We start from the raw sequence: 14732 nt of genomic DNA, 5'->3' as shown, positions 1-14732 counted from the left end.
GTAAAGTATGCTGGCAGAGAATGAAAAGCACCAAACCTCCATCTAAGGGGCAAAAAGGCCCTTCTGATGTTGGTGGGAAGGGGCTTACGAATGGAGGTTAGAGCAGGGGCTCTGACAGTACAAATAAGAGACTGAGGCCACCCCTTTCCCCCCACCCAATAAAAAGTCACCCACAAAGGTTCTGTTTGGGCAAGGCACCGCATCTTAGAAAGCACGCTAACCTGAGTGCCAGTCAGAGATGAGGCTCTCAGTTACACAAGCCACATGCACCTCTGCTATGCAGTTTCCTAATCCTGCCCACTTCCTAGGGCTGAGACAGGTAAGATATGTGAAAGCACTATATAATTCATACAAATGGCAATGTCCTGTTATTACCATTAATGATCACAAAGCAGTTTAGTAAACAGCAATGTAGCTATTTCTAAGCTTCTTCACTGATCCAGGAATCAGTGAGTTCTCGAATATTGCCTGGCACAAAGTTGATACTTGACTAAATACTTCACGATGGCTGGGGACACAGATGGACAGATGAGTAGAAGAAATGAAGGAAGGACAAAAAGCAGCTCTGAATGAATGAATGACCATAGTCTGTGAAAGACTATGAAGAATAAAATAGATATCCTAGCATGCCAAGACAATTCCTGAAACCTCTTACATTTCAAAACTCAAGAATACACATTGCTCAGGGGATCCATTCATTTTCTGCAAGCATAAGCTCATTTGAGGAACTGTGACAGTCCTATGACAAGTAAGTGCAGATGAAGCTGATCCTCCTCTCCAATGTCTAGGAAGGTCACTTATTCAGAAATAAACCTGTCTTTGTCCTTCAAATTCATTCCAGTAGGTCCCGTAATAATGTAAGTGTGGGCCTCCTGCCTCCTCTGGAGTTTATTCAGATAAACCAAAGCCATTTTACTTTCAGAAACAGGTTAAATAGTGCTCAAATCCAGGTTTGCCCATGAACTCAGATTAATTTTCTGAGAATTTACTTTACTTGGACTTCTGATTAGCTACAGATAAATTTTCTCTCTCAAGATGAAAGCAAAAATTTTAAAATGTCATAAGCTTTCAAGATCAGAGGCTGAAAACAGAAGTTTTTAACCCATACCCCCAATCCCGATTTTTTTTGTTTCACACCGTCATCTCCAGAGATTCAAGCAAAACTTCATTATGCTGGGAAGTCCCCTTAGTTCTGCTCTTGCCAGACATAGGGTAAAAAGAAATTGACGTCGAGTAGTGAGGAAGATGGCGGAAGAGTAAGACGCGGAGATCACGTTCCTCCCCACAGATACACCAAAATACATCTACACGTGGAACAACTCCTACAGAACACCTACTGAACGCTGGCAGAAGACCTCAGACCTCCCAAAAGGCAAGAAAACCCCCACGTACCTGGGTAGGGCAAAAGAAAAAAGAAAAAACAGAGACAAAATAGGGACGGGACCTGCACCAGTGGGAGGGAGCTGTGAAGGAGGAAAGCTTTCCACACACTAGGAAGCCCCTTCGAGGGCGGAGACTGCAGGCGGCGGAGGGGGAAAGCTTCGTAGTCGCGAAGGAGAGCGCAGCAACAGGAGTGCGGAGGGCAAAGCGGGCAGATTACCTCACAGAGGATCGGTGCCGACCGGAACTCACCAGCCCGAGAGGCTTGTCTGCTCACCCGCCGGCGCGGGCGGGGCTGGGAGCTGAGGCTCGGGCTTCGGAGCGCAGTGAGAGGACTGGGGCTTCGGAGCGCCGCCGGGAGAGGACTGGGGCTGGCGGCGTGAACACACCCTGAAGGGGGCTAGTGCACCACGGCTAGCCGGGAGGGAGTCCAGAGAAAAGTCTGGAGCTGCCGAAGAGGCAGGAGACTTTTTCTTCCCTCTTTGTTTCCTGGTGCGCGAGGAGAGGGGATTCAGAGCGCTCCTTAAAGGAGCTCCAGAGACGGGCGCGAGCCGCGGCTATCAGCGCGGACCCCAGAGACGGGCATAAGACGCTAAGGCGGTTGCTGCCACCACCATGAAGCCTATATGCGAGCACAGGTCACTATAAACACCCCCCTTCCGGGGAGCCTGTGCAGCCCGCCACTGCCAGGGGCCCGGGATCCACGGACAACTCACCCGGGAGAACGCATAGCGCACCTCAGGCTGGTGCAACGTCACGCCGGCCTCTGCCGCCGCAGGCTCGCCCCGCCCTCCGTGCTCCTCCCTCCACCCGGCCTGAGTGAGCCAGAGACCCCGAATCAGTGGCTCCTTTAACCCCGTCCTGTCTGAGCGAAGAACAGACGCCCTCCGGTGACCTACACGCAGAGGCGAGGACAAATCCAAAGCTAGGCCCCGGGAGCTGTGAGAACAAAAAAGAGAAAGGGAAATCTCTCCCAGCGGCCTCATGAGCAGCGTTGGTTAAATCTCCACAATCAACTTGATGTACCTGCATCTGTGGAATACATGATAGACAACCAATCATCCCAAATTGAGGAGGTGGACTTTGAGAGCAAGATTTATGATTTTTTCCCCTTTTCCTCTTTTTGTGAGTGTGTATGTGCATGCTTCTGGGTGAGATTTTGTCTGTACAGCTTTGCTTCCAGAATTTGTCCTAGGGTTCTATCCATCCAGTTTTCTTTTGTTTTTTTGCTTTTGTTTTTCTTTCTAAAAAAATTTTTTTCTTAATAATTATTTTAATAACTTAATTTTATTTTATCTTTATTTTATTTTATTTTATTCTATTTATTTATTTCCTTCCTTCCTTCCTCCCTTCCTTTCTTTCTTTCTACTTTTTTTTGCTTTTATTCTGAGCTGTGTGGATGAAAGGCTGTTGGTGCTGCAGCCAGGAGTCAGTGCTGTGCCTCTGAGGTGGGAGAGCCAACTTCAGGACACTGGTCCACAAGAGACCTCCCAGCTCCACATAATATCAAACAGCAAAATTCTCCCAGAGATCTCCATCTCAACACCAGTACCCAGCTTCACTCAACGACCAGAAAGCTATAGAGCTGGACACCCTGGGCCAAAGAACTAGCAAGACAGGAACACAACCCCACGCATTAGCAGAGAGGCTGCCTAAAATCATAATAAGGCCACACACACCCCAAAACACACCACCAGACGTGGACCTGCCCACCAGACAGACAAGATCCAGCCTCATCCACCGGAACACAGGCACTAGTACCCTCCACCAGGAAGCCTACACAATCCACTGAACCAACTTTAGCCACTGGGGACAGACACCAAAAACAACGGGAACTACGAACCTGCAGCCTGCAAAAAGGAGACCCCAAACACAGTAAGTTAAGCAAAATGAGAAGACAGAAAAACACACAGCAGATGAAGGAGCAAGATAAAAACCCACCAGACCTAACAAATGAAGAGGAAATAGGCAGTCTACCTGAAAAAGAATTCAGAATAATGATAGTAAAGATGATCCAAAATCTTGGAAACAGAATAGACAAAATGCAAGAAACATTTAACAAGGACCTAGAAGAACTAAAGATGAAACAAGCAACGATGAATAACACAATAAATGAAATTAAAAATACTCTAGATGGGATCAATAGCAGAATAACTGAGGCAGAAGAACGGATAAGTGACCTGGAAGATAAAATAATGGAAATAACTACTGCAGAGCAGAATAAAGAAAAAAGAATGAAAACTGAGGACAGTCTCAGAGACCTCTGGGACAACATTAAACGCACAAACATTCGAATTATAGGGGTTCCAGAAGAAGAAGAGAAAAAGAAAGGGACTGAGAAAATATTTGAAGAGATTATAGTTGAAAACTTCCCTAATATGGGAAAGGAAATAGTTAATCAAGTCCAGGAAGCACAGAGAGTCCCATACGGATAAATCCAAGGAGAAATACGCCAAGACATATATTAATCAAACTGTCAAAAATTAAATACAAAGAAAACATATTAAAAGCAGCAAGGGAAAAACAACAAATAACACACAAGGGAATGCCCATAAGGTTAACAGCTGATCTTTCAGCAGAAACTCTGCAAAACAGAAGGGACTGACAGGACATATTTAAAGTGATGAAGGAGAAAAACCTACAATCAAGATTACTCTACCCAGCAAGGATCTCATTCAGATTTGATGGAGAAATTAAAACCTTTACAGACAAACAAAAGCTGAGAGAGTTCAGCACTACCAAACCAGCTTTACAACAACTGCTAAAGGAACTTCTCTAGGTAAGAAACACAAGAGAAGGAAAAGACCTACAAAAACGAACCCAAAACAATTAAGAAAATGGGAATAGGAACATACATATTGATAATTACCTTAAATGTAAATGGACTAAATGCTCCCACCAAAAGACACAGATTGGCTGAATGGATACAAAAACAAGACCCATCTATATGCTGTCTACAAGAGACCCACTTCAGACCTAGAGACACATACAGACTGAAAGTAAGGGGATGGAAAAAGATATTCCATGCAAATGGAAAACAAAAGAAAGCTGGAGTAGCAATTCTCATATCAGACAAAATACACTTTAAAATAAAGACTATTACAAGAGACAAAGAAGGACACTACATAATGATCAAGGGATCAATCCAAGAAGATATAACAATTGTAAATATTTATGCAACCAACATAGGAGTACCTCAATACATAAGGCTAATACTAACAGCCATAAAAGGGGAAATCAACAGTAACACATTCTTAATAGGCAACTTTAACACCCCACTTTCACCAATGGACAGATCATCCAAAATGAAAATAAATAAGGAAACACAAGCTTTAATGATACAGTAAACAAGATGGACTTAATTGATATTTATAGGACATTCCATCCAAAAAAACCAGAATACACATTTTTCTCAAGTGCTCCAGGATAGATCATATCTTGGGTCACAATTCAAGCCTTGGTAAATTTAAGAAAATTGAAATTGGATCAAGTATCTTTTCCGACCACAACACTATGAGACTAAATTTCAATTACAGGAAAAGATCTGTAGAAAATACAAACACATGGAGGCTAAACAATACACTACTTAATAATGAAGTGATCACTGAAAAAATCAAAGAGGAAATAAAAAATACCTAGAAACAAATGACAATGGAGACACGACGACCCAAAACCTATGGGATGCAGCAAAAGCAGTTCTAAGAGGGAATTTTATGGCAATACAATCCTACCTTAAGAAACAGGATGCATCTCGAATAAACAACCTAACCTTGCACCTAAAGCAATTAGAGAAAGAAGAACAAAAAACCCCTAAAGTTAGCGGAAGGAAAGAAATCATAAAAATCAGATCAGAAATAAATGAAAAAGAAATGACAGAAACAATAGCAAAGATCAATAAAACTAAAAGCTGGTTCTTTGAGAAGATAAACAAAATTGATAAACCATTAGCCAGACTTACCAAGAAAAAAGGGAGAAGTTTCAAATCAATAGAATTAGAAATGAAAAAGGAGAAGTAACAACTGACACTGCAGAAATACAAAAGATCATGAGGGATTACTACAAGCAACTCTATGCCAATAAAATGGACAACCTGGAAGAAATGGACAAAATCTTAGAAATGCATAACCTGCCAAGACTGAATCAGGAAGAAACAGAAAATATGAACAGACCAATCACAAGCACTGAAATTGAAACTGTGATTAAAAGCCTTCCATCAAGCAAAAGCCCAGGACCAGATGGCTTCACAGGCAAATTCTATCAAACTTTTAGAGAAGAGCTAACACCTATCCTTCTCAAACACTTCCAAAATATAGCAGAGGAAGGAACACTCCCAAACTCATTCTATGAGGCCACCATCACCCTGATACCAAAACCAGACAAGGATGTCACAAAGAAAGAAAACTACAGGCCAATATCACTGATGAACATAGATGCAAAAATCCTCAACAAAATACTAGCAAACAGAATCCAACAGCACATTAAAAGAATCATACACCATGATCAAATGGGGTTTATTCCAGGTATGCAAGGATTCTTCAGTATATGCAAATCAATCAACGTGATACACCATATTAACAAATTGAAGGAGAAAAACCATATGATCATCTCAATAGACGCAAAGAAAGCTTTCGACAAAATTCAACACCCATTTATGATAAAAACTCTGCAGGTAGTAGGCATAGAGGAAATTTCCTCAACATAATAAAGGCCATATATGACAGACCCACAGCCAACATCGTCCTCAATGGTGAAAAACTGAAAGCACTTCCACTAAGATCAGGAACAAGGCAAGGTTGCCCACTCTCACCACTCTTAGTCAACATAGTTTTGGAAGTTTTAGCCACAGCAATCAGAGAAGAAAAGGAAATAAAAGGAATCCAAATCGGAAAAGAAGAAGTAAAGCTGTCACTGTTTGCAGATGACATGATACTATACATAGAGAATCCTAAAGATGCTACCAGAAAACTACTAGAGCTAATCAATGAATTTGGTAAAGTAGCAGGATACAAAATTAATGCACAGAAATCTCTTACATTCCTATACATTAATGATGAAAAATCTGAAAGTGGAATCAAGAAAACACTCCCATTTACCACTGCAACAAAAAGAATAAAATATCTAGGAATAAACCTACCTAAGGAGACAAAAGACCTGTATGCAGAAAATTATAAGACACTGATGAAAGAAATTAAAGATGATACAAATAGATGGAGAGATATACCATGTTCTTGGATTGGAAGAATCAACATTGTGAAAATGACTCTACTACCCAAAGTGATCTACAGATTCAATGCAATCCCTATCAAACTACCACTGGCATTTTTCACAGAACTAGAACAAAAATTTTCAGAATTTGTATGGAAACACAAAAGACCCCAAATAGCCAAAGCAGTCTTGAGAAAGAAAAATGGAGCTGGAGGAATCAGGCTCCCTGACTTCAAACTATACTACAAAGCTACAGTAATCAAGAGAGTATGGAACTGGCACAAAAACAGAAAGATAGATCAATGGAACAGAATAGAAAGCCCAGAGATAAACCCACACACATACGGTCACCTTATCTTTGATAAAGGAGGCAGGAATGTACAGTGGAGAAAGGACAGCCTCTTCAATAAGTGGTGCTGGGAAAACTGGACAGGTACATGTAAAAGTATGAGATTAGATCACTCCCTAACGCCATACAGAAAAATAAGCTCAAAGTGGATTAAAGACCTAAGGCCAGAAACTATCAAACTCTTAGAGGAAAACATAGGCAGAACACTCTATGACATAAATCACAGCAGGATTCTTTTTGACCCTCCTCCTAGAGAAATGGACATAAAAACAAAAATAAACAAATGGGACCTAATGAAACTTCAAAGCTTTTGCACAACAAAGGAAACCATAAACAAGACGCGAAAACCCTCAGAATGGGAGAAAATATTTGCAAATGAAGCAACTGATAAAGGATTAATCTCCAAAATTTATAAGCAGCTCATGCAGCTCAATAACAAAGAAACAAACAACCCAATCCAAAAATGGGCAGAAGGCCTAAATAGACATTTCTCCAAAGAAGATATACAGATTGCCAACAAACACATGAAAGAATGCTCAACATCATTAATCATTAGAGAAATGCAAATCAAAACTACAATGAGATATCATCTCACACCAGTCAGAATGGCCATCATCAAAAAATCTAGAAAGAATAAATGCTGGGGAGGGTGTGGAGAAAAGGAAACACTCTTGCACTGCTGGTGGGAATGTAAAATGGTACAGCCACTATGGAGAACAGTATGGAGGTTCCTTAAAAAACTACAAATAGAACTACCATATGACCCAGCACTCCCACTACTGGGCATATACCCTGAGAAAACCATAATTCAAAAAGAGTCATGTACCAAAATGTTCATTGCAGCTCTATTTACAATAGCCAGGTGATGGAAGCAACCTAAGTGTCTATCATCTGATTAATGGTTAAAGAAGATGTGGCACATATATACAATGGAATATTACTCAGCCATAAAAAGAAACGAAACTGAGCTATTTGTAATGAGGTTGATGGACCTAGAGTCTGTCATACAGAGTGAAGTAAGTCAGAAAGAGAAAGACAAATACCGGATGGTAACACATATATATGGAATTTAAGAAAAAAAAAGTGTCATGAAGAACCTTGGGGTAAGACAGGAATAAAGACACAGACCTACTAGAGAATGGACTTGAGGATATGGGGAGGGGGAAGGGTAAGCTGTGACAAAGCGAGAGAGAGGCATGGATATATATACACTACCAAACGTAAAACAGATAGCTAGTGGGAAGCAGCGGCATAGCACAGGGAGATCAGATCGGTGCTTTGTGACCGCCTGGAGGGGTGGGATAGGGAGGGTGGGAGGGAGGGAGACGCAAGAGGGAAGAGATATGGGAACATATGTATATGTATAACTGATTCACTTTGTTATAAAGCAGAAACCAACACACCATTGTAAAGCAATTATACTCCAATAAAGATGTAAAAAAAAAAATGTTGTCTATGAGATCTAAGAGACACAGACTACACTTCTAAGCACTGATATAAACACCACCTCAGGTTTTTACACTGAATGGATTTTGAAAAGATAGGGATGTGTGTTGGGGGAGATCCCATTCTGATGAATGAAGATAAACTTATTCTAAAGCCAAATCTTTCTGTAATTCCTATTCACTGTCTTGCACTTAAACTTATACAACCTTTCTCAGTCCTTAAAAATGCATTACTTGGGCTTCCCTGGTGGCGCAGTGGTTGAGAGTCCGCCTGCTGAATCAGGGGACACGGGTTTGTGCCCCGGTCTGGGAGGATCCCACATGCCGCGGGGCGGCTGAGCCCGTGGGCCATGGCCGCTGAGCCTGCGCGTCCGGAGCCTGTGCTCCGCAACGGGAGAGGCCACAGCAGTGAGAGGCCCGCGTACCACAAAAAAATTAAAAATGCATTACTAAATATTTCCAGTTTTACAACTATGCTACACAATACCCCCAATTTTGTGTGTGAAGAATTAAGGTGGAAATGCTAAATTAGAGGAGAAAAGCAAAAGCATTCCCAATTCCTAGCTTCAATATCAAGCCCATTTCTGTTAAATACTAAGACTGAGATGTGAAGAAAAAATTTTGTCATGCCAGAGATGTTTACTATACCCTAATCAGCCAGGACATTATGAATCTCTAATTCATACTTCATGGAGAAAGAAAATCAATCATGTCAAGTGGGATACTCTGTAAATGGGTCTCTTATACATGTTACAAATTATAGCAGTGTGTGGTACTGACTTCTTCCCAGGTGTTCACATGAGCCTCATCATGTGAATCTGCACACTCCATCAACAGGCAACCGTTCCTAGCCATCTCCAGCATTTTAAAGCAAACAGGAAGGTTGTTTTGCCTTTTTCCCTGAAGTTCAGTTGGCAATACTTCTCAGCTAGACCATCCTCTTAAGCCCTGGGATCTTTTCAAAGGAGGAATTACACTGAAAGTAAACCCAGCTACTTCCCATTCCATTTTCACCAGATTCTTTTACCACTTATTTTTCTCATTACTTAGTAATGGCAGCTGGACCAATGTTGGAAAGTAAAGAGAAGTAGAAATAGGCAATAAAAACAAATCACTCATAATCTCACCTCCCAGATACATCCCTTGTTCACATTTTGGCAAATCTCCTTCCAGACTTTTTCCTACATGCTGTATTAGCTGGGATTATGCTGTATGTATCTGCTTCCCGCTTATTGTTATATCATGAGCATTTTCCCTTAAAAACTACATTCCATGTAAGGAGAAAATCTAGCCAGAAATTGAACTATGAAAAAAAAGACAGTCCTTAGAGGACAGAAGTGGGATTCGAGAAAACTATGAAATGCTGACCTACCAGTAAGGATGGTCAAAGAAATTATCTGGTGTCTTTAATGGCAATTCAAAATAATAGATGTTAACCTTTTAAAATGACTTTTTATATTACAGAAGTTTTACATGCTTCAAGAAAGACATGCTTACATCAGATTTCCATTTAATCAAACTTACTTTATAATTTATGGTTTAATAACTACCATTCTTAAGTACCAGTATCCATACACTCTCTCTCTTTCTTATATTAAATCCCTTGCATATAGAAAATTTAATTCTTACACAGAGTTAAACAGCTCAGAAAAATTTTAAAGAGCTCATTTTTTTCTACATTAAAGAAAAATAAATTCTGTAAATGTAGAAGTTAACCTGGACCAACTAGTAAATCATTTACATATATAATACTATATATAAGTACTATATATAAGCATTTGTATTTATAAGTAAGTATCAATATAAATCAGATCAACTGGGAAATTGTTATTTGCAGTCAATTTCTGATTCCTAATAAATGACCTCTATGGCAGTGTGCCCCACACTATCTCATCTACACTTGGAAAGACCAAGACCCAAACGCAAAACTTATTCTGCTGCTGGGGAAAATAACAGTCAAGTATTCTACGGGCAAATAAAACTCTTAGATTAACTGAAATCTTGAATTATTCTTTCTGCTCCTTGTAATTAATATACTATTAATTATAAATGAGATATAAGGGTATATAAATATGTGTAAAGTATTAAAATAACCATACATAATTTATATACCATACATTCATCAGGTACATTTTACACACCCAAGTTTTTCAAATTATATGAACATTGTCTAATGAGTATTTTCCAAAACAATATACTTTCCAGTTTGGTGCAACACGGCATACATGTATAAATCAGAGGCCAAAACTTTTACAATAAAATTCAGGAAAGACTCTATAGATTTCTGCATATTTCTGCAATGTTCAATCACAAACTTATATTTCACACTTAGTTACTTACGCTCCATGAAATAAGGCCCAGGCTCAATTCTCCATACAATTTGTCCTTTTTGTGTTCCGGTTACACCCCTGTTTTTAGAATCCCAGAAGTTGGCTGGAGAATTCTCATCTGAAAAAAACAAAGAAACACTTTTTAATCTTAATTATAACCTCTTTGTCTTTCCTTAGCTGAAAGACTAATACAAGTTCTAAAATAAATGGAAAAAAAATAAAGGGGAAATATTAATGAACACTATTGTTAATGACTTACCTCCTCCCAGCAGATTACCCTGAATTTCTACATTTGCATTTATACAGGAGAATTGGGGAGGAGGATGGGAAGGTGGAAAGGAGATGGCACGTCCAGGCTTGGCCAGGTTGTTCACTGTTGCCAAAAGACAAAACCACAAAGAACAAAGGGTACGATTGTTCGTCAACCAGCAATGAGATGATATATAAGAAAAGGGTTGGGTGAGCTCCCATCTATAAAATCCTTTATCAAAAGAAAAGGAAGAGTAAGGCCAGACACTATAAAACTCTTAGAGAAAAACATAGGCAGAACACTCTATGACATAAATCACAGCAACATCCTTTTTGACCCACCTCCTAGAGAAATGGAAATAAAAACAAAAATAAACAAATGGGACCTAATGACACTTCAAAGCTTTTGCACAGCAAAGGAAACCATAAACAAGATGAAAAGACAACCCTCAGAATGGGAGAAAATATTTGCAAATGAAGCAACTGACAAAGGATTAATCTCCAAAATTTACAAGCAGCTCACGCGGCTCAACGTCAAAAAAACAAACAACCCAATCCAAAAATGGGCAGAAGACCTAAACAGACATTTCTCCAAAGAAGATATACAGATCACCAACAAACACATGAAAGGATGCTCAATGTCACTAATCATTAGAGAAATGCAAATCAAAACTACAATGAGGTATCACCTCACACCAGTCAGAATGGCCATCATCAAAAAATCTACAAACAATAAATGCTGGAGAGGGTGTGGAGAAAAGGGAACCCTCTTGCACTGTTGGTGGAATGTAAATTGATACAGCCACTATGGAGAACAGTATGGAGGTTCCTTAAAAATCTAAAAATAGAATTACCATATGACCCTGCAATCCCACTACTGGGCATATACCCTAAGAAAACCATAATTCAAAAAGAGTCATGTACCACAATGTTCATTGCAGCTCTATTTACAATAGCCAGGTCATGGAAGCAACCTAAGTGTCCATCAACAGATGAGTGGATAAAGAAGATGTGGCACATATATACAATGGAATATTACTCAGCCATAAAAAGAAATGAAATTGAGTTATTTGTAATGAGCTAGATGGACCTAGAGTCTGTCATACAGAGTGAAGTAAGTCAGAAAGAGAAAAACAAATACCATATGCTAACACATATATATGGAATCTGAAAAAAAAAAGGTTCTGAAGAACCTAAGGGCAGGACAGAAATAAAGATGCAGACGTAGAGAATGGACTTGAGGACACAGGGAGGGGGAAGGGTAAGCTGGGACAAAGTGAGAGAGTGGTATGGACATATACACACTACCAAATGTAAGATCGATAGCTAGTGGGAAGCAGCCACATAGCACAGGGAGATCAGCTCGGTGCTTTGTGACCACCTAGCGGGGTTGGATAGGGAGGGTGGGAGGGAGACGCAAGAGGGAGGAGATACGGGGATATATGTATATGTATGGCTGATTCACTTTGTTATAAAGCAGAAACTAACACACCATTGTAGAACAGTTATACTCCAATAAAGATGTTAAATTAAAAAAAAAGAAAGAAAAGGAAGAGCAAAGCTGGTAGAATATAACAGAATCAAGATGGGATGAAACAAACAGACATTGAGCTATGAAACTGAGTCAAGACACAGCACAGGTTGGCCATGGACAGTGCTCAGCAGACACCAACTAAGTTATCAGGTTGGCTAGGACAATCGTTTACAAAAGGTCGGTAGCAGTAGACCTTGAGTAAATACAAGAAAAGGAAAGAGGAAGAAGGATAGAAAGAACAGATCCAAAGAGCAGCCTGAAAGTAGCATTCTCCAAGCTCTCTGACCTCATGGCACTAAGAAAATGGTAATATTTGTAGGACACACTGGAGTACATGAAAGAGACACTTACAACTTAAGATTATAGTAGGGGTGATCTGGCTGCCCCAGGTTCTGCCCCACCCTGAAGGTGGAAGGGATTCATATTCTTTTTTTTTTTTTTTTTTGCGGTACGCGGGCCTCTCACTGTTGTGGCCTCTCCCGTTGCAGAGTACAGGCTCCGGACGCGCAGGCTCAGTGGCCATGGCTCAAGGGCCCAGCCGCTCCGCAGCATGTGGGATCTTCCTGGACCGGGGCACGAACCCGTGTCCCCTGCATCGGCAGGCGGACTCTCAACCACTGCGCCACCAGGGAAGCCCAAGGGATTCATATTCTTTAACTTGCTTACATCACACTAGTTTGAAGTTCTGTCCTAGGGCCCCGGAATAGGAAATGAAACTAAAAACAGGAAAAAGAGACCACTCAGAGTTCTATAGGTACACAAAAATGTGTGCAGAGATACTGGCTCTTAAAATCAAATGTACCTCATTTGCTTCCCCAAATCCCTTTCCCAGGAGGGAAGATTAGGGATACACTTTAACTGAGAGCTGGAATTAAGCCGAGAGGGTGAAGTAAGAGATCCACTAAAATAAGAGAGGAGAGAAAAGGTCCCAAGCCCAAGGGAAGAGTCCTAAGAAAAACCTCACTTCTTATGAGCATAAAAGGAACAGAAAGTGGGCCAGGTGAGGGGTTGGATAATCCAGCTCCACTGGATTTCAATCCAGTGGTTGTCCTTGGGGCCCACTGGTTTCATCACATTGAGAAGTCAAAGAAGTTTGGGAGGAAGGGTCCTTTCCTGCTACCTGTAATCAGCACAGTATAAGTCAAAGATTCTTTATCGTGAAAAGGCCAAGAAGCAGCCACTGTTCTTGTAAGAATGGAAAGGCATAACTGACTCAGGGCATCACCTCCCCTCACAGATAAACAATGCAAGGCGATCCACTCCATTCCATCACAAAAATAGAACCACAACACTGACATTTAGAAGGCACTCAGGCAATCACCTAAAACTGGATTTGAAAGATGTCATGTGGCTCCTCAGGGCAGACCCTGCTCACTGCCTATCCCTTGAACCTATTCCTTGTCAACTGAACCCCAATTCTGTCCGAGGTAACAATGTGCCCAGTTAAAAATAGTTGCCTCTCCAGAATCCCTTGCAGCCAAGGGTGGCATGTGGCCAGTGAGACGTAGGTAGAATTCTACTGGGTGGGATTTCTGGGAAAGCTGTTATTTTCCTGATTGATCAAAGGACAGACTCAATAATCTTTTTGTTCTCCCCCCTCCCCTCTCCTTAGATGAGAGCCACATACTAAGAATGGCAGAGAAAGAAGCTGGAAGCATCCATGATGATCCTTTGAGCCCTGAATGGCCTTCAGGCTTTTTGCTACCGAGGCAAAAATAAATTCCTATTTACTTAAGCTCCTGTGGTTGGGTTTCTGTTACTTGCAGCTGAACACAATTCCTAATAGACACAACTACCTTCCTAAAAATCACTCAGTGATTTAGGTGCATCACGCCTGACTTGACCCAGAATCGCTGAGATTGCATCACTTCTCCAGGTTAGACAACAAAGGTAGTTTCTTCCTTTCTAAAACATACTGGGCAGAGCTGCTGGCATAGGGACAGGGACCCTCATGTTTTCACAAACAAATGTATTGTATTAGCTGTTGGTCACATGCAAGGCACTGGACCCTGAAGGGAACAGAACACAGGTATAGGGAGTAGAAGGTGTCCAGCTGTTCAAAATGCTTTTTTTAAAAAACACGGCTATGCACATGGGAAATTTTCTGAAAATACTGTTGTGTCAGTTTCCTCTTGAGGCCTCAGGAAAGATGAGGCAACATCAAATCTCATTTTAAGGAGCATGCATTAGGATCACAATGATAAAAAGCAACATTAATAAATTTGTACTTGGTAAAGTGT

General features: G+C 40.7%; 1 protein-coding gene across 7 annotated transcripts in view; it reads right to left on the bottom strand.

Annotated features, from left to right (window-relative positions):
• Positions 1–14732, bottom strand: part of HECW2 (HECT, C2 and WW domain containing E3 ubiquitin protein ligase 2) — a 417892-nt gene that overhangs the window by 159522 nt on the left and 243638 nt on the right. For all 7 annotated transcript variants that reach the window (XM_060302114.1, XM_060302116.1, XM_060302118.1 and 4 more), the window contains exon 3: positions 10720–10827. In XM_060302114.1, coding sequence (XP_060158097.1) covers positions 10720–10827 — 108 coding nt within the window. The remainder of the gene's footprint in view (positions 1–10719; positions 10828–14732) is intronic.

The sequence above is a fragment of the Globicephala melas genome, chromosome 7, assembly GCF_963455315.2.
Source record: "Globicephala melas chromosome 7, mGloMel1.2, whole genome shotgun sequence".
Classification (NCBI taxonomy): domain Eukaryota; kingdom Metazoa; phylum Chordata; class Mammalia; order Artiodactyla; family Delphinidae; genus Globicephala; species Globicephala melas.
Note: the sequence above shows the minus strand (reverse complement) of the source record. Positions and strands in the feature narration are given on the sequence as shown.